Source organism: Syngnathoides biaculeatus, chromosome 22 (assembly GCF_019802595.1).
Source record: "Syngnathoides biaculeatus isolate LvHL_M chromosome 22, ASM1980259v1, whole genome shotgun sequence".
In the NCBI taxonomy this organism is placed as follows: Eukaryota; Metazoa; Chordata; class Actinopteri; order Syngnathiformes; family Syngnathidae; genus Syngnathoides; species Syngnathoides biaculeatus.
Window position 1 is genome coordinate 15,833,465 of NC_084661.1, and position 24,457 is coordinate 15,857,921.

General features: G+C 48.6%; 3 protein-coding genes across 6 annotated transcripts; 2 read left to right on the forward strand and 1 right to left on the reverse strand.

The window, feature by feature from the left end:
- Positions 1 to 327: 327 nt before the first annotated feature.
- Positions 328 to 8,998, forward strand: si:dkey-9k7.3 (circularly permutated Ras protein 1). The gene is made up of 21 exons (XM_061809611.1): positions 328 to 536; positions 672 to 771; positions 1,928 to 2,140; positions 2,298 to 2,456; positions 2,554 to 2,682; positions 2,815 to 2,895; positions 2,973 to 3,046; positions 3,196 to 3,363; positions 3,435 to 3,476; positions 3,611 to 3,700; positions 3,888 to 4,039; positions 4,371 to 4,452; positions 4,526 to 4,656; positions 4,879 to 4,963; positions 5,038 to 5,144; positions 5,353 to 5,459; positions 6,295 to 6,412; positions 7,152 to 7,292; positions 7,377 to 7,470; positions 7,545 to 7,571; positions 8,507 to 8,998. The coding sequence occupies exons 2-21, from the start codon at positions 687 to 689 to the stop codon at positions 8,627 to 8,629; spliced, it is 2,208 nt and encodes a 735-aa protein (XP_061665595.1). The 5' UTR covers positions 328 to 536; positions 672 to 686; the 3' UTR covers positions 8,630 to 8,998.
- Positions 8,999 to 9,527: 529 nt separating this feature from the next.
- znf668 (zinc finger protein 668) lies at positions 9,528 to 13,729 on the reverse strand. Of its 4 annotated transcripts, XM_061809613.1 has the most exons (3): positions 13,525 to 13,704; positions 12,986 to 13,145; positions 9,528 to 12,164 (listed from the first exon to the last, which is right to left on the reverse strand). In XM_061809613.1, exon 3 carries the CDS (start codon positions 12,123 to 12,125, stop codon positions 10,182 to 10,184), a length of 1,944 nt encoding a protein of 647 aa, XP_061665597.1. In that variant the 5' UTR covers positions 12,126 to 12,164; positions 12,986 to 13,145; positions 13,525 to 13,704; the 3' UTR covers positions 9,528 to 10,181. The 4 variants fall into 4 exon arrangements, with proteins under 4 accessions (XP_061665597.1, XP_061665596.1, XP_061665599.1 ...); XM_061809612.1 differs by lacking the exon at positions 12,986 to 13,145 and having other exon boundaries at positions 13,525 to 13,729; XM_061809615.1 differs by lacking the exons at positions 12,986 to 13,145; positions 13,525 to 13,704 and adding an exon at positions 12,626 to 12,956.
- A 100-nt stretch (positions 13,730 to 13,829) lies between these two features.
- znf646 (zinc finger protein 646) lies at positions 13,830 to 24,296 on the forward strand. Its single transcript, XM_061809608.1, has 4 exons — positions 13,830 to 13,988; positions 15,040 to 17,643; positions 18,285 to 19,253; positions 19,549 to 24,296. The coding sequence occupies exons 2-4, from the start codon at positions 15,194 to 15,196 to the stop codon at positions 20,276 to 20,278; spliced, it is 4,149 nt and encodes a 1,382-aa protein (XP_061665592.1). The 5' UTR covers positions 13,830 to 13,988; positions 15,040 to 15,193; the 3' UTR covers positions 20,279 to 24,296.
- Positions 24,297 to 24,457: the final 161 nt, after the last annotated feature.

Consider the following 24,457-nt stretch of genomic DNA (forward strand, 5'->3'; position numbering starts at 1 on the left):
CATATTATTATCATTAGTTGTGTATTTTCTGTTGTATTATTGTTAATCATTATCAATTTTAATAAGTATATCACATGTATTACAAATGTTCATTATTAATGACTGTAAAATGACTTCATTATGCAACTAAAATGAAAATCTGAAGCAAAATACAATAGTTAAGACAAATTGTTACACTTTTTACATTACAAAATGTAAAATGTGCATTTTCTATTTCATTTCCGCATGTTAAATCCGAAACTCACTCCCACGATCCGTGTTCGAATCTGCATAATCTCGACACCCCCCACCCCCACCTTGCTTTCGCATTGCCAAATATTTAACTGGGGCCGAATACTACGTCACGGGAGAAACGTGCAGCGCCGCAGACGCGTCCGACCGGTGACGTCGACGACTATCGCGGCCCACCGAGCCGGTCCGGCCGGATGCCTGACGAGCAACATCGCGGAGAAGCCGACCGACACCCGCCGCAACAACGCTTGCAGTCTTATAAGCGTCCATGTCTGTGATCGCATCGCTCGCTTCTCCTTCCGTGAGTAAGTTTTACACACGTACACGTACTGTATGTTGATTTATTCTAGTGGTTTGGTTTTGGCTTCAGGTCAGCTTTGTCATGCCGGACTTCCCTGAAAGTGATGATTTTCCTGAAATGCGTTTTTTCCATTGCCCAGGCCTGCCCGGTCACGATGGAATTTGCTTGTGATTTCGTCTACGTGCCTCCATCAACGAGTCCAAAGGACCACCATCAAGCCAACGGCATCAAGCGCTCAGGTGGGAATTTGAAATTGGCCGCTCGGTTATACTGGACTGAAACATTAGCTTCATATATTTTTTTGCTTGCCCTGCAATTGGGTGGCAACCAGTTCAGGGTGTACCCTGCCTCCTGCCCGAAGATAGTGGCGCCTCCTGTGACCCTTGTGACGATAAGCAGCTCAGAAAATGGATGGATGGATATTTTTCGCTTGTTTGAGTTCAACTGTTAAAAAAAAGGCTACCCACGGGCAGTGAACATTTTCAATTTGAAGGTCTGACTTTCGACAGGATTTGTTGCCGAGCAGACCGGGAGGCTTATTCTCTTAAATTGTGAACAAAACATGTTGCCTGTTGAAATCCTGATCGTACAAAAATAGGCAAGCTACTGCAATTGTTTGTGGGGGAAAAAAGGATTATAGACTGAATGGAACCTGAAAGGGCCGCTCCAAGTGTAACACGCAGGTGTCCCCAAACTTTTGTGCGCATTGTGTATATTTTCCTCCGTGCAATTAAATGTAATTACCTGTCATTAAAATGTGCTCTGTGATTGACGAGGGAGTACCTAGCCTCTTGGCCGAAGTCTGCCGGGATCGGATCGAAATTATCCGTGACGCAAAACAGGAGCAGTAGAAAATAAGAGTCGGCTCATTTGAATTGCTTTTTTGCCAGTTTTATAAATTATTTTCAAGAAAGTTTTGGTATACTGCAAACAACGCAGGCGTTTTTTTTATGGTAAATCATTGAAATGATCGTGTGACGGCAACACTGGACGGGTCGGCCAAGTGTCTCGTGCACCTGCTTTGGGTCGGACTTCGTTTTGGCAAATTCCCTCTCCAAAGTCCTGAAAACCACCCAAAACTTTCCTGCTAAATTTGTGGCGACAATTCTTGAGACTTTTTTCCCCGCCGGTTTCACGTCGACTGCTGAAACGTTTCCGCAAATCCTCGAAGTCGTCCAATTTTGAGCGGGCCACCTCTGCTAAGATTCTTTCCCGGGTAGTAAATCTGCTTTTTTTTTTTTGTTTGTGAAGTGCCCGGAGCAAGTTTTCCTGTCGTCCTTCCATAATAAACTTTGCTTGGAGAGAACCTCGCAAAAATGTCTTCCACGTTAGTCATGCGGGCTCGGGAGGGAGGGAACACCGAGGTGTAACCTCTCGTATTTGCGCTCCTCGCAGCGCTTCTCCCCCCCACCAGCTGGGTCCGTCCCGTCAGGGCGCCCCCCCCTCCTCCCGTCGAGGTCAAGTCGGGTCGGCCGCCTCCCGCCAAAGCCAGCGAACACCCGGACAGGAGCAAGCGGGAGGAGACGGCGGCTTTGGCGCCTTGCTTCTATGACAACGTTGTCTCGGAACTCAAATCTCCCAAACGCTTGACGCCCACCCGAAAGACAGGTACCGCCCAAAAATGTGTGCGAGTGTCTGCACATCCAGTTTGGAGTGATTGGCTCTGACTGACATGCATGACGACAAATATATCCATGCACTCAGGCCTAAAGTACGGGGTAATAACATACTTTTGATCCCTGCTGTTTATACGGCTTTCCCGCAGCTTTGCTTCCACCCCACCTGAGACGTTCGCCCTCCCCCGACCAGCGCGATGAGTCAATCTACGACGACCGAGGCTCGCGGTCGTCCTCGGACACGGACTGCGCACCAAACATCCAGGAAGGCGGCGACCTTGACTGGAATGCGCCCACGCGGACAGCACGTAAGCATTAAAAAAAAAAAAAAAACAGTTCAAATAGGTTGTATTGTACATCTTAATCGACGACAAGGCCTCATTTGCACCCAACGTCTCCCCGCAGCCTCTGCGCCTCCTCTTCCTCCCCGACCTTCCCTCATAAAGAACATGCCGGAATATGTGGTGCTTCTGCCCACATCCTCCTCCGCCAAAAAGCCGTTCCTGTGCCCGCCTCCGGCCGCGCCACCTCCAGGTAAAATCGCCAAGGCGGCAGATCGTCACACAACCTTGGCAAATACTCACGACAAAGACAGCTGTTTGTCGCGTATCTGTCCATCTCGTGAAGGCCACGCTGTGAGTACTTTTGCCACCATTTTGTCCACAGCGTCCACAGACAACAAGGAGCCCCTGCCCGGAAACCCCAACGTGATCCTCGTCAGTTTGGGAAAGCTGCTATCGGATAAAGGTCGGTCAACTTTCGCCACTGTTGCGTTTTGTCTTTGTATTTTCTTCCAATGATTTTTATGCTTGTGCTTTTTCCAGTGCAGCACACACAAGGAAAACCGAATCCCTGCTCCCGGTGTGGTTCTGTGCTGGACTCCACCTACGACAACCTGGTACGGCACACGTTCTGGGCTCATTCCACTTTATTTTATTTCATGAAGGATATGGCTGTTTGTTTATGTATCTTAAGATGTTCTGAATGGATTGCTTCAAATTGTTCATCCGCCGTGTTTCTTTTCACCCAATCTCCCTTTAACCTCAGACCAACGGGTGTTACTTCTGTGTGCCGCCTGAGCGCAGCACCCCCCCGAGCGCCGGTCTGCACCACGGCGTGTTCGTGCTGAGCTCCGCCGAAAACCTCCCGACCGCTTCCCAGCCTCTGCTCATCTTCTGCATCGACATCTCGGCCTCCATGAGCATCACCTCTCAGGTAGACGGCGCCGCCAAAGGTGCCCTGTTCCCCCACGCCACAGATTGCCATCGCGTTCTCGTCTTGTGCAGGTGTTGGCAGGTGAGCAGTCGGTCCACAGATCGCGCCTGGAGGTAAGGGGACTGACGTCGTACAGCACGGGCGTCCGGGCCCGCTACAAGCGATTGCACGCGGCGATGATGAAAAACTGCTACATCGCGGCTTTGTGTACAAGGTGCTAACGCAAACACTGTTGTGTTCGTTCCAGTTTGTGCAGGAAGCTGTTTTGTTATGTGTTCAGAAACTGAACAAACAACAGCCCGACACACCCGTGGGGCTCATCACCTTTAACTATGAGGTAAAACTTCGACACCCCAAAATGACATCACCTGGACAAAAAAAAAAAATAAATCTCTTCGTTAAATTATTCTCAAAGTGTGGCTCCCTCTTGTGGTTAGCTAAAGAATCACTGCCTGAGTGCAGTTCGGTTGTATTTAACTTTAAACGAAAGAAAAATCTCCCTTGTTCCCCGCAATCTCCCGCAGGTGACTGTACACGGATACGGAGATTTCCCGTCCCGCGTCCTGAGCGGCGATGAGTTGATGGACAGCGACTATCTGAAAGTGGCCGCCACGGTTTTCAACACGCCGCCGCCGCTGTCGCACACAAGGCACCTCCTGGAGAAGCAAGTCACAGCGTACGACCGACATCGGAATCCCCGCCGGCGGCCTCGTTGTAGATTTTTGTGTCAACGCTGAAGAGCACATTTTCTGGGACTACATGCATAAATGATGCAGACGTTTTACATATTTTCCTCCTCCTTCCGCATTTCTCCATCGATTCAAATCATTTTAGCACATTAGCGAAATTCCCGCGCGTTCGCAGTAACGTCCCCATCAGAAGATATTTTGCATAATTTCAGTTCTGCCAAAGCTCTTCAGCATTGACACACAATGTTATTTAATTTTTGGTGTTATTGTATTCTGTAGTTTCCTAATATTGTGGCGCTGATGTTTTTTCCCCGAAAGGTTGTCTGCCAAGGGCACGACGGCACTGGGCCCAGCAGCTCTTGTCGCCGTCACGATGGCCTCCAGACACCCGGGCTCCAAGGTTCCGATTGCCCGCGGCTAATTTCAACTCTGCTCGACTCAAACCAGCGATATTAAAATCATCTCCGCGAAAGGTGATCATCTGCACGGACGGGAAGGCCAACACCACGTTGGGGAATCTGGAGGTGGAGGACAACGACGCACGGTCGCTCCTGTCGTCCACCATCTTCTACCAAGAACTCGGGGAAAATGCCGCCAATCAGGGGTGGGTACTAGTGTGACCGGAAGCAAAACTGAGCGAGCTCAATGCTAACACGGGAAACGTCCCAGACAGGCTAACGTACAGAATCTGTCTGGCGGTGGTGTAACGCAGACCGACTATATAACAATACTCGCTGTCTGAGTTTATTATCGAATTGATTATCATGCTCAAACTAAATATGTTTTTTTAAACATATTTGACTGTCAATAATGCATCTTTCACTAGCGTGACCGTGTCAGTGCTCTCCATAGAGGGAACGGACTGCAGGCTGGACGAGTTGGGAAGACTCTCAGATCGCACAGGAGGGAAAGTACGAGGTCCATCTTGATCTTCATCTGCGACGTTTTTCTTGTCCTGACGCGGGTTGCCTTCCATTTCCATCAGGTGGTGATCGCTAATCCCAACATGCTGCAGTCGGAGTTTGAGCAAATTATCGAGAACAACACCATCGCCACACAGTGCACCGTCACGTTGATGCTGCCCAAATCCATGTGAGACGCTGCATCTCTCATCCTCAAAGGCCCAGATAGACCCCCCACATATTAGCTTTTTTTTCTTTTCACGTCCTTTGATCGGTTGTTCAGAGCACAGCTTCCTCCACCCGACTTGGACCATAAAAGACATTGGTTTAAAAAAACCTTAATTTGGAACAGCTCCAGGAGACCTTCGCATAATAATTCCTTAATTTTAATGATGCAGGCGTATGAGAGGCGAGAAAGAGGCGGGACACAAAGCGGAAAGAAAGGTGGGAAATGTGCACCTGGGTAAAGAAATCACCTTCCAGTTTGTGGCCAACCAGGGGGAAGGTAAGAAAAAAATGCCAGATTCTCCACGCTCGGTGCGGAACTCGGGCGAGAGATTTGGGCATTCAGGCGATGACGTACGAAATAGAACTAATTGGAGTGCTCGTTGAAAAACAAAATAAACAAATAGATGAGCGTGACTCGCCGCGTAAGTGGTGGCAAAACTGGTTCTGGTTGGAAGAAAAGCGTTGATGGTGGCTGTCAGGCCACACAAAAAGACAATCAATGGAAACAAAAAGCGGCTGGGCCGCACCCCCTCGATGAATCCAGTTACGGAGAAGTCACCAATTGTTCGACGACATAAGAAAAACGTGTTAGGGCTGGACGTGCAATCAGTTACTTCAATGGAATCATAAAAAAGTACAGTAAATTTCGAAGAAAAAAAAAAAAAGGAAAATACCTCTATTAATGAATGTAATTGATTTGAATGATTAAAGTAGGTTTATTCTTGGGATAATTAGTTCTCATTTTTAAATCGTACAAATCACAATAATTTATTAGATATAAGGTATATTGAATTTTTTAACATTTGTATTTATGTTAAGCCAAATAAATTATATACATTCACCAATTATTTGATGGAACATGTAAAAATGCTTTTAAAAAATATTTATTCCCATAAATGAATTAACAGATTTTCTATTCAGTATTTGCTTTCTTCATTTTTTATTGCTTCTTATTTATTTATGAAATGTAATTTCTTGCTCTCTCTAATTTACACACGCCAGTACATTTGATTTAAAAAAAAAAAAAAAAAAAAAATTATATCCACACACTGTACATACGTCTGACGGTCCGAAAAGGAAAAGAAAAAGCGGTTCACAAAATGTGTTTGCAGCGTCGTCGCCGGCGTCGGGCAGCACCGTCTCGGTCCAGCTGCAGCTCCGGTACACACGGAGGAACGGATGGCGGATGCTGCGAGTCTTCACCATGACCCGAAACGTCACCCGTGAAAGGTGATGTAGTACACTTGATGACGGCAGCGTGTCCCAAAAGTATTCGTTACGTTACAGCCTTTATTGCAATATGGAATGTCAGAATGTTCCCCCGCGATAGTTTGGACTTCAACTATAATGCGGATGTCAATTTGCTTATTTTTTGGGAACATCCAGTATCGACTTGTCCTTCTCAGAAATCTGCAGTTCATAGAGATTGTTTTTGTTTTTTTAGAGTATATACGCAATACAAGTACTTTGTGGTATGTGCAGTATGTGTTGCCTCACGGGAGCGCATTTCTTTAAAAAAAAAAAAAAAATGTCAAAGGGCATCGTGCTGTTTTTTTGGGGGGTAATTGGTTGCCCTTGTTTACATTTTTCGCACATGACAATTTGGTTGGAATTTTGCTCATAAACAAAGTGAGAGGTTATCGTCGTCAAGGAAGTGGAACGACGACATTTTGGATGTTGGAAGATGTTCTGTATTTTGGGGAGGAGCTAAGGTTGCAAAATGATGTGTCACCGTGAGTACTTTGCAGAGAGTTTGATTAAAAAATGTAACGCTAGTTCTTATAAAAATGTTGGTAGTATCCGTCTACAGAAAGTTGAACAGTGAAAGTACTCGCCGTGCATTGAAACTGAAACTTTGCGGTACCCCGAGCGACCTTCAGATCTGCCACGAGGCTGTGACGTAACAAAACGCGCGAACCGTCGCGTCAGACGCGCTGAAGGCAAACCCGTGTGCTTCCGTCCTCCCCAGCCTGGTGGCGCTGTCCTCTCTGTCTCTGCCCATCATTCAGCTGAACTCCTCGCAGGCCAGCGCCGCCCTAGCCGTCCGAGGGCGCTTCGTGGACGCCCGGCGCGAGAGCGAGCAGCAGATGAAGCTCATCGAGAGAGTGATGTGAGGGCGGCGAGCGGGATTGATGGGGGGGTACTTTGCGTCTCTTCCCCGGGGTGCAATCCTGATGCTCTCGCGTGTCTGCAGAGAGCACAACCGCAGCGCGGAGGACACACAGACGTACAAGGAATGGGTCATCACCATGGAGCCGATTTACAACAACATCTACAACTTCACAAGGGTCTGTTGTTGTTTTGTCACCATTTTTTTTTTCTGCTCCAGCATCCTCATTTTCGACTTTCTTTCGTTTTCCAGGTTAAATCCGTCGTCTCTGACTCACAGGTAAAGGACGTGACGTCGTCTATCAAAGTTTCTAGATACTTTTTTTTGTGGGGGCGGGGGTGGAGTGAGGATACTTCCTCCCTCTTTTGATTGTTCACGCGAGGGTACTTCCGCTTCGGATGCTTCCTCCAACTTTTACTTCCTGCTATGGTACTTCCTGTTGTGGTACGTCCTCTTTGAAAATCTTCTCCCGGGGTACGACTTCCTGTTGTAAAATCACCTCCATCTCGGGTGCTCCTTCTTTGGATAATTCCAACCAAGGTACTTCATGTTCAGGTTCTTCACGCTAGGCTACTCCACTTCCTGTTTGAATTCTTCCTTCTAGGCTACTTCCTATCTGGAAACTTCCCACTAGGTTACTTTTTTTTTTTTAAATCGTACTTCCTGCTGGTATACTTCTTTTCTGGCTGGAAATACCTCCAGTAGCTCCCGTTATAAATTCTAATATTTCAGTAGAATACTTCCAAACACTTCAAAACGTCCCACTTCCTGTTAGAATACCTTTTCTTTCCCTGCAATGCTTCTTTTTGGAATACTACAGAATACCTCCCATAAAACATACTTACTAATAACATTTTCAGCCCAAATAATTGCTGCTTGATGACTTCTCCTGATTGGAAAAATATACAGTACTTTTAGCTTCCTGCCTGCGAACGCTGTGCTTCCCACTAGAATAATTCAGAAGTGTGTCATTAAAACATACTTCCTGATCAAATCCTGCATCTTGAATAATTCGCACAAGAGTCCTTCCAAATACCTGACAACTTGTTACACTTCCTGCTCAAATACTTTCTTGTGGAATTCCTCCTTCGTACCTGGAACGCTCGTGCGACATTTCCTGTTGAAACTTGAGTACTTCCAGCTTTTGTGACTCGGTGCTAGAATACTTCCTGCTGGAATCCTCCCTAATTCCCCCGCGTCCTCCCTCCCGCCAGTCCCTGACGGACGCTGGCGCGGCGCTGCTGTACGCCATGAAGCAGAGCAACAGGAAGACCATCATGATCAAGAATCACCAGAACCTTCACTTTTCACCCCATTGGAAGCAGTCCAAGTACTGAAAGGCACGCAAATTGCTGCTGAGCCGAGCCGCGTTCACTTTAGCAATCCTTGCCAGTTACACGAACGAGTGCTGTACAGTGTGCAGGACAGCAACAGACTTGAGCGACAAAAATGACGTTCTCGCCGGAGAAAAATTGATTTCCACGTGTATTTTCCTCGCCCGCTTTGTACAATTAAATGACAATCTAGTATGTAAAAGTGTAGAATGTGTGCACTTGTTCTTAAGTGTACACACCAGCGATGGACAGATTCCAGTACGGCTTGAAGTACTACATATTTTAAGTCTTGGCACGTTTTCGGCGTCAATCGTCTTGAAAATATCTAGAATGCATTTCGAAACAATTCAACTATAAAAATGCACATGAGGAGTCCTGTAGTATTTGTTCCAATTGGATGGTTAACTAGCTAACGCTAGCGACGCGCTAACGCTACCAGCTATTATTAAAATTAAACTTACCGGTTAATATCACTGAGACACGCCAGTAACACGTCAGCATAACTCTAGCACAGCGCTAACAGGGCCGGTAAAAGTCACTTCCTCGGCACATATATTCCACCGGTCTCATTCTTACCTTTTCCGCTCGAGTGCGCCCTTGCGGCTGTTAGAAAAAAAATGCACAAATTACCCGCATCACCGCATAAACCGTAGGGTTGAAAGCGCGCGTGTGTGTGTGTGTGTGTGGGGGGGGGGTCGCGGCTTGTTGTCCGGAAATTACGGGAATTAATTATTATTATTAATATAGTATGCGCCACACACTCAAAATGAACGTCACAACTGCGGTGTGTGTCAAATTCAGTTTTATTTCTCTTGGGATGACACTTGACGCAAGTTTCCTTTTCTTCAGACGACGCTCGATACCGGTGCACTGTATTTTGGTTTGGTGTCATGAACGCAAAACAAAAATTGATATTTCGAATTAAAATTTGTACAGTGACGGGGCAAACGCCGTATGTTTGCAACCTTGCGGGGTCCGGAGCCCAAAAAAAACATCCGCAGGCGGCAACGTGTCTTCGTCAAAACACATGAAAAAACTTATGCATGGTGTAGCTGGACAACTTTTAGAAAAGCAACATACTTGACAAGCGTAGCAGACATACAAAAAAAAAAAAACAATTTGGTCATGATATTAAAATTCATCTTCTGTGCATTACTTTTTGTGAGAAATCTGGCAAGAATGTGCGCTGGACAAATCCATTTTCCAAAAACTGCAGCAATGAAGGTACAATGATGCCGTTGCACGTGGGCATCTACATTGCATGAATGTCTGCTTTTGACAAAACAATTTTTTGCTTGATTATTTTATATATATATATATATATATCCTTACATAAAAATACCTTCAAGTCCTAATTTGTACATATTGGGAAATGTCGCCATGATTCTCCAGCTGAATTATCATTGAAATATACTGGAAACTTTCTGGAACTTTCCAAAAGCTTTTCCGCCCCTTTGCAAGGCGATGGCTGCGACGATCGCTCGCAGTTTCTCGCCCGTTTGTGGCGGGGAACGTTCCTGCGACTCCACGCAAGGCCGCTAGATGAACGTGTCGTTTAAAGCCCTTCCTCCTTGATCAAATACTCGTGGAAAGCGGTTGCAGACACAGTGACGGGAACGGTCAGGGAGGTGCCGCCGGCCTCCGCGGCGCCAGGCGGCGGGTCGCTGGAAGGCGGCGAAGGGGAAGGCGGCGAAGGGGAGGGCAGCGGGTCGGTGTGGATGATGTTCAAGTCGGATTGCGAGGCGGCCACGTGCGTCCGTAAGTGCTTGCGGAGGTAGGCGGGGAACAGGAAGGCTTTTCCGCAATGGGAGCAGCTGTGCGGTTTACTGCTGGAGTGGATCTTCTGGTGCTTGCGCAGGCCGGCCCGGTTGAGGAAGCCTTTGCCGCAGCTGGCGCACACGTGAGGCCTGGGTTTGGGATGCTGCTTCTCGTGCTCCCGCATCTCCGACGGCTCCGCGAACTCCGCCTGGCAGGTGCCGCACGTGAGCGGGCCCGCTGTCTCGCCCGGAGTCCGGTCGACGGCGTGGAGATTCTCGTGCGCCTGGACCTGGTCCCAGGTGCCGAACGTGGCGTCGCAGCGGGTGCAGGAGAACTGCGGGAGGGCCGCGTGGTCGCCGGCGAAGCCCGCGGCCTCCGTTTCCTCCGGTTGCCTCCGCCGCTGGGCCTGCTCTGCCACGTGAGTCCTCTCGTGCTTGCGCAGGCTAGAGGACACCACGAAGGATTTCAAACACTCGCCGCATTTGAACGGCCGCTCTCCCGAGTGAACGCGGCGGTGCTTGTTGAGGCTCGAGCGCTCGGTGAACGACTTGTCGCACTCTGTGCACGAGAAGGGCCGCAGGCCAGTGTGGACGAGCAAATGGCGCCGCAGATCCCAGGACGCCACAAAGGCCTTGTCGCAGCTCTGGCATTTGTAAGGCCGCTCCCCGGAGTGGACCCGCTCGTGGACGGCCAGATCGGCCGGCTGCCGGAATCTTTTGGAGCACTTGTCGCACGGGTAGGGCTTGAAACCGAGGTGGGCTCGCTGGTGGCGCCGGAAACTGGACGGGTCGGAGAACATCTTGCCGCACTGCGGGCACAGGAAGGGCTTCTCCCCGGAGTGCGTGCGGAGGTGGGACTGGTAGGAGGAGAGCTGCGTGAAACCTTTGCCGCACTGCTCGCACTGGTAGGGCTTCTTCTGGGAGTGGATGCGTTGGTGGCACACCAACGAGGACGAGCGGGAGAAGGCCTTGCCGCAGTCGGCGCACAGGAAGGGCTTCTCTCCGGTGTGGGAGCGCTCGTGGTTCTTCAGGTCCTTCAACTCCGTGTAGGTTTTACCGCACTGGTCGCAGGCGTAGGGCCGGTGGCCCTGGTGGTTCCGTCGGTGCTTGCGGAAGACGGAGGGGTCTGCGAAACTCTTGCCGCACTCGCCGCAAAAGTACGGCTTCTCTCCGGTGTGGGAGCGCATGTGCACCTTGAGTTTGGACAAGGTGGGGTAGCTTTTGGAGCACTGGCGGCAGGAGTACGGCCGCTCGCCGTTGTGCTGCGTCATGTGGATCCTCAGGCAGATGGCCTGCATGAAGGCCTTGCTGCACTCGGCGCACACGAAAGGTTTCTCGCCCGTGTGCGAGCGGCTGTGGTTGCGCAGCTCGGTGGGCGTCTTGTAGGCCTTGTGACAGTCGGAACACTGGAAGGGCCGCTGGGCCGAGTGCGTGCTCTCGTGTTTGGACAGATGCGCTTTGCTGGAGAAGCTCTTCTGGCACTGGACGCAAACGTGGTGCTGCTGGGGGCGCTCCTTGGCGTGCGCCGAGAGCTTGTGGCCGCGCAGCGCCGACACGCTCCTGAAGGCCTCCGCGCAAGACGGGCACTTGAATGACGCTTTGGCTTTCGGGGGCCGGCCCCTGCCCCGCTTTTTCACGGGCGCGTCCCTCGCCGCCTCGTCCTCCCGTTGGCTCTCCTCGTCTCGCGGCGGGGGTGTGTATTGCTCCGAGGGAGGCGGGCTACCGGCCTGGGGGGAAGCCATCTTTCTGTCCGAAGATGATTTATACCGGCGTTTCCCAACCTTGATGGAGCCAAGGCGCATATTTTACATTAGTCGAATCTCACAGCTCAATACCAAATGCAAACGCAAAACTTTCAAGGCATCTGTATTTCATTGCTTTTTTTACTTTTTACAACTCTGAATGTGGCGGCCTGTCGACTTAAACACAAAACTTTCGCTCAGATGGGCTACGACATTTTAATGCCGGCCACAATGGTGGTACTTGGAGAAGTTTTTTTTTTTAAGATGCCACTTGGTGTAAAAAGTCAAATCAAAATAGGTCACTATCGCAAATGGTTAAATAAACAGAAGACACATTACCACTGGGTACAAATCACTGCATTACACACAGTGAGTCAGTGCCACAAAATCAGGAGCAATCACGAGACTCATTTATGAAACCGAAGGCTAAAATCCCTCACAGTACGATAAATATAACAAAAGCCAGGAACGATGCTGCAGCATCTACTCCATATTCTCACGTTGAACTACTGAGCTTGTGCCTCCGAACACAAAATGGCTGGCATTAGGACCTTCGGGACAATAAGCTAACGGCTGCGATGACAGAGGAAGTCGGCTACGTCAACTCGCAAATGCTCATTTTATTGACGACTACGAGCGGCGTAAAGTGTCGGGACTGACGCGTGGATGATAAACGTGTCAACAAATTCCCGACGCGACTCTCGTTAGCTCGCTCGCTAATTTAAAACGCGACTCAAAATGGCTGGCTTTAGGACCGCCAGCACCCATTTCTCTCGACGGCGGCACCGTCGTCTAGCGTGATAAAGGCGAACATCAGCTGAGTTCATTTTAACAAGACAATAAACGAGTGGCATCCTCACCTGGAGCAGGGCATTAATAGCTGATTAATAATGCGTGAAAGAAAGAAAAAAATGACTCAGCTCGCACGACTGTATTTCTTGTTGCAAGCGGTGGTGCGTTTGGGCTTGCTGGCTGTCAGATGGTGACGGCGCTAGGACCATGAGGACGACAGTTTACAGCCTACCAAGAGCGAAGACACCAATGTTTACATGTAAAATAAAGATGAAAATTCTTTTTTTTTCTAAATTGCACTGAACCCGCGTTCGATTTGTGTCATTTTAAATTGAGAAAAAAAAATCTTCTCAGTTCCCAAAAAGTAAAATAGTTATTATAGTAAGGTGCAAAATGTGTTTGCAGTTAAGGCCTAAAGTTTGCAAATATTAGAAATACAGCAGTCTATTTTTCAAGTGTGAGCAAACCCAGTATATCTTTTTTTATAGTCTTTGTTTTGCCAGAAAATCTGAGCCGAAATTGCACCTTTTCCTCTCTTACTTCTTCAAGCGTGCATTTTCACAAACTTCCCTCTTAAAACAAATTATACACTAAGGTATTTACTTACCACTATTTCCATGACATCTGATTCCGAATTAGAGTGGATGTTAAAACGAGCAATAAAATACAGCAGCAATGTGGTATATGGAATAATAACATTATACATTTATATGCTTTTCACCGTCATACTGGGTCGCGATGAAAATGAGTTTGACACCCCTGAAAGAATAAAAAATTTGTTTTTGGATCAAATGAGAGCCAAGAGCTTTCATTGTGTTGTTTTGTATTGTTTTGTTTTTTTTTTTTTTGAAGGTGGTCCATGAAATGTGTCTCGGTGGGGAAGTATTTCGCAGCTGCACATTTCCTGTTCCCTAGCAACAAGAGCAGTGAGTGTGGAACTGGAGATGGAAGAATAAAACAATTGGAAGAAGAGAGTGCTTTTGTGATAGCTATACATATCAAAATGAGATTTTTAATGGGATAACGATTAGGCATATAGTCCCTGGCATGTGCCCTGAATCACCGTTTAAGGTATTTGAAATGTCAGACTTGCTGACGTTGCGCTTCCTGTCTTTTTGGTGCAATGTTTGTTTTGCTAGCTAAGATGCTGCTAGCACGTCGTGCCGCTAGCATTGGGGTCACTCACGAGCTCAACACGTTTCCTGCACTAAACTAATCATTTTTACTTCACCCAACGCTTAAAGAAGATTCACGTGGAACCGATTTCTGAATTGGTTTTGTTGGGGTTAAAGCAAAGGGGGCGAAGGCAGTTTATTTCTCGTTTTATTGACAGCTAAATTAGCTTGCTAATGCAAAGTGTTACTGGCTAGGGTCAGAACATTCATAAATAGCTCATTGACGAGGCGGCATGGTGAAGCAGCCGTAGAGTGTTAGCCTCACAGTTGTGAGGACCGGGGTTCAAATCTCGGCCCAGCCTGTGTGGAGTTTGCATGTTCTCTCCCTGCCTGTGTGGGTTAGCTCCAGACACTACGGTTTCCTCCCACTCCCCCCCCCCCAAAAAAAAAAAAAAAAAAACCGCATTAATTGGAGACTCTAAAGTCCCCTTGGGTATGATTGTGAGTACAACTGGCAACCAGTTCAGGGTGTACTCTGCCACCTGTCTGTTGACAGCTGGGATAGGCTCCAGCACTCCTGCGATCCTTGTGAGGATCAGCTGCTAAGAAAACAGATGGATAGAACGGGTTGAATCAGATGAGTGCAGCTTTTTACATCCCTGTTGCAAACCAAGGTTGTTTTATTTGTTGTGACAATTGGTTGTTTGCTTTGAAATAAATCGTGATCTTTACATTTCCAGCATTGATAAACATAGGCTTCCAATTAGTGGTAGTGACCCACAAGATGGCGGACATATAGATAGGTTTCCAATTATCTGTAGTGACACACAAGATGGCGGACAAGGGAATCCTGGGGCTGTGGTGACATCATCATAAATCTGTGTATCTGTTTTATTTTGTTGTAGCTGGTCTGTCTATGCTGTCACCTAGTATTTACAAATATAAATGTAAAATGTACCTCAATAATTCATGGGCATTTTCCGTTTCTCCGCCTCCCCCCTCCCTAGATTGAATTCATCTCCTCCACCTCTACGGGCTTTCTGGACACCCTTTGGACTTAAACATACAGTTCTTCATTTTGTATGGACTAAAAGGGCATCTAATGTATTGCCCTCCTGCATACAGTCAATATCTGGCGCGCTTGTTTCTGTCTTTATCGCCATGGCTGCGCATGACCCCGCACGGGCCACGGGCTTCCCGTGCAAACAGTGCGGGCTGACGTGTCCTAACATGGCCGTGCTCGTCGAACACATGGACGCACACCTGGAGCAAGAGGAGCGCAGATTCAAATGCGACGAATGCGGACGCGGGTACAGACACGCCGGCAGCCTCGCCAACCACAAAAAGGCCCACGACGTCGGCTCCTTCGAGTGCTTCGTGTGCGGCAAAGAGAACTCCAACGCTTTGGCCCTGAAAAGTCACATGCGGAGTCACACGGCTCACAAAAAGTATTCGTGTTCGCAGTGTGGGAAAGCCTTCCGTCTGGCAACGCAACTGAGCACGCATGAACGTGTTCACCGGACCTCGCAAGTTGAAAACCAGGAAGACCTGGAGTTTGAAAACCCGCGCGAGATCGTCACTCATCATCGTAACAACCAGTCGATTGTCGGGATTCAAACGGAAAACGGCCCCGTTGACGACAAGATGGCGGCTTATCCTCGGCAGTGCGACGCGTCTGACGAGGCCGCCGGCCGACCGTTCAAATGCGACCTGTGCGACAAGACGTACATTCACCTCCGAAGTTTGAGCAACCACAAGAAAACCCACCAGGTGGGAATGTTTGAGTGCACCGTGTGTTTCAAACTCTTCAACAACATGGCGGCGCTCTACAGCCACCAGAGGACTCACAAGGTCAGAAGCGGCGGGGGAGGCGGAAGCTCGGCGTCCGGCTTCTATTCCAACCCCGCGCAGGAGGACTTTTCCCCTCCGAGTCCCGACGCTCCTGTCGACTTCTGCCATTTGTGTCAGGTTGTGTTCCCGAGTAATGAGGAGTTCCAGGAGCACATCCAAATGCATAACTCTTCATCTGCATCTTTTGGGCTCCAAGACGACGGCGCACACAGTATGACTTATGACAACATTACCTCGCGTAAATCCAACTTTTATACAGCTCATATAAATAGCAATCCTTCTTTGCCATCAGTTGAAAATGCTCAAGGTTTTAATCAGCTTCACGGAATGTTTAGCAGCAGTTGTCACGTGTATTCCGACAGCTCCAATAATCAAACGCTAGCTTCCAACTGCTCTCAGGGAGAACCCCCACTCGTAGACGCAAGCATTGTCCACCCCGCTCTGAACGCATCCGAAATCCGCGACCCCTCCATGGCAGATTCCGACGAGCGTCCCTTCCGGTGTCAGATTTGCGGCAAGAGCTACCGCCACTCCGGGAGCCTCATCAACCACAAACGCTCGCATCAGGTGGGGATTTACCAGTGCTCCATCTGCAGAAAGAAGTATCCCCACTTGGCTGCGCTCAAGAGTCACCTGCGCCTCCACAAAGGTCACAAATCGTCCCTCTGCCCCAACGGGGAGGGAGATTGGCTCTCCCCCGTGACTTTCTCTCTGATCAACCAGCGGGACCTCTTATCCTCACGAGAAGAACAGGATGGCGGTACTCAGCTTGCGCTCGGCACGAATCAGGAAAACGGCGGCGTGCACCACGGCCATCAGGATGCGGCTCCAGACGTCAGCTCGCGGCTCCCTCACGTCGAGCACTCGATGCAGAGGCACATGTGCGTCGACTGCGGTGACACTTTTGCGGACATCGCCGGCATCGTAGCGCACGCTTGCCCCCTGCTACAACAGCAGCAACTCACGAGCGAGGGCCGTGACGCCAACGGGAACTTCGCTAGCACTGTCTCGCAGTTTCACGGACTGAATGATGCGACTCCTCAGAATTACTTTGAGCAGAGCTCGCAGGAAAATATGAGTAACGACCAGCTGAACGGCAACGGCGAAGTAGACGACGGCGACCTTTATCAGTGTTCCATTTGTGGAAACAACTACAGCAGCATGCGGGCTCTCCGGAGCCATCTCCGAGGACACACGCAGTCCCAGTGCGCCGCCGCCAGCTCGGGACCCTCGTCCTTGTCCTCTCAGGGCGGGGTCAAAGACGACGAGCCGGCGGAGATGATGATTTGCAGTACCTGTGGCCAAAGTTTTGCCAGCAGGCAGGACTTGGCCGCCCACCAGCTCGCGCACGTCAAGCACCAAGACGGGGATGCCGTCGGCCGGAGCGAGCGGCCGGCAGGCGACGAGGAAGCCCAGAGTACCATCTGCGGTCGCTGTGGAATTTTTTGCAGCAGCTATCAACACCTGGAGAGCCATGACTGCACAGCGGGGAAGAAAGAAGAAGATGCGGCAAACGGCGAGGAAGCAGAAGTAAAAGCAAAGTACTTGCGGCATGAAGATCGCCGCGCCCTGCGAGACAACTTCGAGGACCGTCAACACAGATGTGATCAGTGCGGCCGCTCGTACAGACACTCGGGCTCCCTCCTCAACCACAAGAAGTCCCACAAAACAGGGGTGTTCAAGTGCAGCGTGTGCCAGAAACGCTTTTACAACCTTTTGGCTCTTAAAAACCACCAGAGGTCCCACTTTGACATCAAGAGGTAAAATCTGACACTCTTCATTAGCATTCATGGCATTTTCTTGTTTATGGAGTTTTAATCATTTTATTATTCGGGGGGTTGAAGTCTAGAAACAAGTTCAAGCTGCGTCAAGTTTTTTCCCGTTTTGCCTTTAATCCCAAAAACATTTTCAAATGACTTTGCAGGTCCTGTTCTGCCAAAAATCAATGGCATCCCCTAGAGTGTGGGTGGGGTGGAGAGAGTTGGGGATTAGCGGCACTAAAACAGGCCAAATTCCAAATGTCAGGGGTGGTTAGGAAGGGCAAGAGAAAAGTTGAAAAAAACTAGGTGTGATTTAAACAAAAGGGAGAGTGTAGACGTGTTAAATCCAAGATTGAAAGTATTTCTCCAGTGGTAGTTGGACTAATTTCCCCAGGTGGGTTCTGAGAATGTGAGGCCCAATGAGAAACCTCTTGAACCTGGCTTTTTTTTTTTTTTTTTCTTTTTTAGCTTTAGGAAGGTATTGTGATCGCATCGGCCCAGTGCCAATACAAGCACGCCTAGAACAAGCTAACTGTGCCAAAACATAAAAATATCATCCGTTCCTTCATGAAGAAAATGTGTCAAATGATCCCATTAAGTCCGTTCCAGAAATGACCGTACTTCCCGTCTCTCCCCGCCAGGCATACTTGCCACGAGTGCGGCAAAGCCTTCAAAATCCAGAAGCAGCTTTTGATCCACCTCAGGAGGCACAGGGAGAACCGAGCCAAGATCCAAGAACTCAACGACCAGATCCAGGCCCTCATGCAGATGAACAAGTCTGAATCCGAAGACGCCAGAGAAGCGCGGGCGGAAACGACGCGTGAGGCTGCGGTCAAATCAGAAGCCGCAGGTGACAGGCGACCTTTCGCGTGTGAGCAGTGTGGGCGCACCTATCGCCACGCCGGCAGTCTGGTTAACCACAAAAAGTCTCACAAAACGGGCCTCTATTACTGTTCCGTCTGCAACAAAGCGTACTCCAACCAGCTTGCCATGAAGAACCACTTACGCACTCACTTCGGTAGTCGAAAGCATTCTTGCCAAAAGTGCGGAACGGGCTTCCGAGGAACGCGGCAGCTGTCTGGTCACATCTGCGCGGAGTCCCGGAAGGACGGGGGGCGGAGCCTGAGGTCTCGCGCTTCAAAGTGCAAACAGACGCTCCCTTCCGCCGAGCAACTGGCGGCCCACGCCTGCTCCGGCTCCTCGGGACCCGCGGCCGGCGGAAAAGAGCCGCGGATGTTCCCCTGCAACATTTGCCACCGGAGCTACCGCCACGCCGGCAGCCTGCTGAACCACAAGAACACGCACAAGACGGGACACTTCACCTGCACGTTCTGCGCCAAGCACTTCACCAACCCAATGGCGCTGCGCAACCACACGCGCATCCACACGCAGAAGAAGAAGCACGCCTGCCTGACGTGCGGGAAGGCCTTCCGCCTCGCCAGCATCCTGCACAACCACCAGAAGGTCCACAGCCGCCCCGACGGGCAGTTCAGCTGTTCGGCGTGCGGGAAGAGCTTCCAGGGGAAGTCCGGACTCAAGAGGCACCGCTGCCGGAGAGGTCAGGGGGAAGTCGGGATGCCGCCGGGGGAGAGCCAGGACAAGTGCTTCACGTGAGTCTGGTCGCTGTTAGAAAAGTCCGCTAATTAGCCGGTCCCTTAGTCATCACCCTGATCAGAATTTGTAGGACTTTCTTTACCTGTTGAAATATAAATTATGCCCGGTATTCCGTCTTACCTGACGCGACGACTTAGTTCACGTTCAAAACTACTGATGTTGTGAAGAAGTTCAAAATCGCCATTCAAGCTATTTCCCAATTGTTGTCGAGATGCAAAGTTCTATGCTGGCCACGCTACGCCTGGAACGAGGGCGAGATGTGAGCGTGATGGCAACCTGTTTCCTCTGCAGGTGCGACCTTTGCGGGCGCTCGTACCGCCACGCGGGCTCCCTCCTCAACCACAAGAAGACGCACTCGGGAAACCTGCACCACTGCAGTCTTTGTCTGCAGACCTTCCCGGACCCCCTCACGCTTCAGATCCACTCGCAGATGAGGCGGCACTGCTGCCCCGAATGCGGTAAGACCTTCTGTCTGGTCGCGCACCTTCAGAGCCACATGGAGGCGCACTCCAAGGAGCGCTCCAAGGACCCCTACGCCCTCCACGCCAACGACCTCAGCTGGACCGAACCTTTGTCCCATCTTCATGAGAGCGCCAGCGACCCGGCGGAGAAGAGCCACGTGTGCGAGCACTGCGGCCGCACCTACCGCCACGCCGGCTCCCTCCTCAACCACAAGAACAGCCACAAGACGGGCTCCTTCTCTTGCGCCGCCTGCCACAAGCAGTTCTCCAACCTGATGGCCCTGAAGAACCACCGGCGGATCCACACGGAGCCCAAGCGCTACCAGTGCCTGGAGTGCGGGAAGGCCTTCCGGGTGTCCACGCAGCTCATCTGTCACCGGAGAATCCACAGCAAAGAGAAACCCTTCGCCTGCTTGCTGTGCGACAGAAGCTTTTCCAGCAAGTCCAACCTAAGGCACCACGAGAAGTTGCACCAGAACCAGCACGCTTACGACAACTCCTCCTCTTTCGCTTTGGATGCCAACAACTTTGTGGGCTTGGACGTGGGCTCTTTCCTTTAGAGTTCCCGAACTCCAGTGACCAGAACTCGTGAATGTTGTCCGCCAGTCAACGACGCGTATCCTCGCCTTCCCGAAGGCCAAACAACCAAAGTGATCCGTAAAACGTGGCCCACTTCCCCTGTCCGGTGCCTGTCAGGAAACCTCAAATACGTATGTACACGACTCCCAAAAACTCGGGATTCAATTGACTCTTGTTTGAAATTTTAGCATGGACCAGAAAAATGCAAGCTAACCTTCTGCGGTGACCTTAAGTTGACCTTCTCAAAACTTTTGAATGTGCAACTGACTGCACAACAGGATGTTGCCGAGCTAACAATGGACCTTTCCGACCTGTCAATAACTCGTACAATGATAGCCAATCGGATAGCCGCATTGTCTTGACGCGCCCCTCTCGCCGTGTTGTCCCACAAGCAAAGCTGGTTGTCAGTAGCGTGCGCTTGGAAAAGTTAAAAGTTACGAAGAAAGTGGGCCTCAGATGCGCTTCGGGAACGTGCAATTCTGATGAAAGATATCCTGCTAGGTTACAAGTGGCCCGCTCAATTCATTTTCTCAAGCCTAAAACACAGTTGACGAAGTGTCCACAATGGATTAAGGCTCGCGCAAAAGCGCACGTTCAACTCGGTGTGAAAAATATCAACAAACACAAGGCTGGATGTTCGAAGGTAAGTGAGGGAGAAGTATCTTCTCTGAGTTTGGATTATTATCAGTGCTTTATACATTGCAAGAGAACAACATTCACTTTTTTAGTGTATAACTGACCTGCTGAATGAAGTGTGTCATGTTGTATGATATTATTTGTGATCTTGAAGAAGTAAAAAGTAGTCACCCTGCTTTACATGCGCAGTACGATTCCACCATTTTATCCTGTTGGATTTCAATATGAAGTTTGCGAGGCGCCAAACTTTTTTTGCATCGATCGCCAACGTTTCACTGCAATTTACTCTGACATTGCGTCCCGCTCAGTCCAAAATCTTAATTCCGTGTACGTATCCTTGCGTGAAATAGTTGAGACCTCTCTCTAGAACTGTCTTGGACACGTCTGACGCATTTGGTAAAAAAAAGCATACCCCAATAATATCTGGAATACGCGATAGAGAAACATGTTCTGTTCAGTCGCCATTTTGGAAGCTTGTGGGACATGGCTGAGGGGGCGGAGTTTAAGATTGCCATCGGAAAGGTCCATTAGCTGAACGGTGTTTGATCTTCTGAGGTTCCTTTCTGTAACGCTTCCAGTCTCTCTGTTGCTCGTTTAGTAGCTAACTGCACTTTTCATTGACTTGTGCACTTCACAGACAGAGACTCCTCACGCTTTGCTTTTGCAACATGGATCTTGTCTAGTAGCCAAAAATGTATTTTTTGTTGTGAAAGATCATTTAATTTTTGTTTTTGTTTTGTTTTTGTTAGAGAACAAGAAACTGATACTTTGTGCAGTTCAAAAGTTTAGAGACGGTCAAAATGAGTTCACCCGGAAATGGTTCTCGAGCATTTTCGGTTCATCCTGAAATTTCACCCGTGAGCAGTTGCGAGTTTTTTGGCGGAGTCGGGGCGGTCGGACGTTTCGCCGGACTGCCCGCGTCGCAAACCTCTCGTGAATAAAACGTCAGATACCTCATCCAGTAGGCGCGAAGCTCGCGGAAAGCGACGGACCGCAATCCAGTAAATAGCTCGTCAACTACTAATAAAATAATGGTCATTGTTAAGTGATATCGTATGCTAATAGCTAAATATGTTCTTGTACGTTTGAATAGGGGAACTTTTTGTGAATGTTGTTTGGAAAAAGAAGAAAAGTTTAGTGTAGCCTTTCAGGAACTTTGTCAGGAAGTCGAGACAAACAAAAATGTTTACTGCCACAAGTTTGCAATGGCTACGTTTTTTTTTTTTTTTTTTTTAACGTTATTTAAGAAGTTGCTGACACTGTCAGGTCAAATGTCAATACCTCAAAGTAGCTCCCGTCAATCACGGGTTACCAGGAGATATCAAATGTGAACACACCCCTGATCTCGGATCTTTTGGAGCGACTCTGCAGACTCGACCCGCTTCCTCGCAGAACGGTTCTAAATGCGTCATCGCGAGAAGCCGGGCCAGGCTGTTCCAGAAGCCGCCGTCCTCCCGGGGGTGTGTTCACTTTTTATGTCGGGGGTGGGCAAAGTACGCGTTCCATTCGTCAATGCAGTCCACCGGCTGTCCTTTTAATGTTAAATTGGTGAATATCTATTGGCCCATTTTGTCTTTTTCCTTTTTATTCAGTTATCCGATAATAGAAAAAGCAACATATCCATTTCACGTTTTTATTCAATTGCCAATTGTCGTTCTAAAAAGGCAAAGGTTGCCCGCCCCCGACTCTCCACCCACTGTAGTATCATGATTCTAACTAACTTTTCCTAATTGTAATTGAAACGCATGCAGCCCTCGTAATTCATACTTTACCGACTACTGTGTAAAAATACCACGCATTCATCTTATTTTTATTGTATTTTTGTTGTCTTATGGCTTGTCCTCACATTTCTTCTTCAGTTTTACTTTGCCTTATTTCCGTCTGGTCCCCGCCGGTTCCGCACGTTTGAAATACCTCGTCCAAATCTCTCCGACGGCCCTCTCGGCGCCACGGATGTGATCACGTTTTTATTTTTTGGGTTGGGGGGGTTCAAACAATATCTGCCCCCCCCCCCCCCCAAAAAAAGCAACTTTTTTTTTCCTTAAAATTATGACTTTACACTTGTAATACTGCAGCTTTTTTCTTTTAATATTCATCCTTTTCCCTCCTACATTGACGGCTTAATTTATTTTCCTATCCTGACCCACCCCCTCCCCACCCGCCCCTCAAATGACGTAAAATGATGACTTAAATGTTTTTCCCCACAAGAATGAGTCTTCTAATATATAAAATATTCTTGTAATGTTTTTTTTTTCCTCTTTAAAATTAGGACAATTTTATCCCGCAAAAATTCAAGTCATATTTTTCCTTTTTGACCCCCGTAAAACTGACTTTATTCTTTTAAGTGGTGCCACTTTTTCATATTTGCCTCTTTTTTTGTATCAAAACTTTTGTTTCTCGTAGTCTGACTTTCAAAATGATTCCGTTTCTTCTTCTTCTTTTGTAGCAAACATTGCAGAATTTTTTTTTTTTTTTTTTTGTGGTATTATTTAAATGTTAATCTTGTTTACGGAAGCATAACGTCGTTTATTTGCCATGTTAGGCTCCATGCAAAGCAGCAAATGCACATTCAAACTAATATTTAGTTGTCGTTTTGAACGTTTCTATGAACGTTTCCGTCTCTCGTTGCACTTGTGCCCCCCCCCCCCAATATTGTAACTAATCAAACATCCACTGGATCTTTGTACAGTATTTTTTTTTTTTTTCTTCTGTAGGAGAAACTCTTACGCGCTAGAGTAGTTGTTGTGTAATACGATGGGAACTAAACACCTCATGTAGTATTTAAGTCATATTTATATAACTATTTTGTCACGGGAGTGTAGATTTCTACTCGTTTGTTGGCGGTTAATTTAGGATATAAGCAAAGTAGTGATTAAAAAAAAAAAAACAATTTGGAAATGGACGAGTCTCTCCGTCTGGTTTCTGTTCGGTTCAAAAAGGGGCTTTGGGTTCCATCCAAAGCAGGCTTGCAAAACAGGCATTAGGGTTCCGGATGCAGACTTTGTGTCGGTTTGACATCTCCAAAGTTTCTGGGTCAAGATTTTTTTTCATTTTTTATTTTTCCATGCGCTACGTTAGCTCGCTGTCATCTGCAAATTATTTGGCAGCTTCCTGGAAAACTGAACACAGAATCAGAATGTACAGTACACATCCATCCATTCATCCATCTTCTTAGCCGCTTATCCTCACAAGGGTCGCAGGGACTGCTGGAACGTATCCCAGCTGTCAACGGGCAGGAGGCGGTGTACACCCTGAACTGGTCGACAGCCAATCGCAGGGAACATTGAGACAAACAACCGCACTCACAATCACACCAAGGAGCAATTTTTAGGGTGTCCAAATAATGTTGCATGTTTTGGGATGTGGGAGGAAACCGGAGTGCCCATCCAGAGGAAACCCACGCAGGCACGGGAAGAACATGCAAACTCCACACAGGTGGGTCCGGGATCAGTACACGTCCATTTCCTCAAATATCACCTTTTTTTTTTTTACAGCTGGGATAAGACTGGCACTCTCGTGACCCT

Bases quoted from the DNA above. Each gene is read 5' to 3' on its own strand.
- si:dkey-9k7.3 (XM_061809611.1), top strand. From the start codon at position 687: ATGGAATTTGCTTGTGATTTCGTCTACGTGCCTCCATCAACGAGTCCA. The intron at 5,460-6,294 runs GTAAGAAAAAAA...ATGTGTTTGCAG, and splicing joins TGTGGCCAACCAGGGGGAAG to CGTCGTCGCCGGCGTCGGGC. The intron at 7,293-7,376 runs GTGAGGGCGGCG...GCGTGTCTGCAG, and splicing joins AAGCTCATCGAGAGAGTGAT to AGAGCACAACCGCAGCGCGG.
- znf646 (XM_061809608.1), top strand. From the start codon at position 15,194: ATGGCTGCGCATGACCCCGCACGGGCCACGGGCTTCCCGTGCAAACAG. The intron at 17,644-18,284 runs GTAAAATCTGAC...TCTCCCCGCCAG, and splicing joins TCCCACTTTGACATCAAGAG to GCATACTTGCCACGAGTGCG. The intron at 19,254-19,548 runs GTGAGTCTGGTC...TTTCCTCTGCAG, and splicing joins AGCCAGGACAAGTGCTTCAC to GTGCGACCTTTGCGGGCGCT.
- znf668 (XM_061809612.1), bottom strand. From the start codon at position 13,623: ATGTATAATGTTATTATTCCATATACCACATTGCTGCTGTATTTTATT. The intron at 12,165-13,524 runs GTAAGTAAATAC...GGCTCCATCAAG, and splicing joins CAGATGTCATGGAAATAGTG to GTTGGGAAACGCCGGTATAA.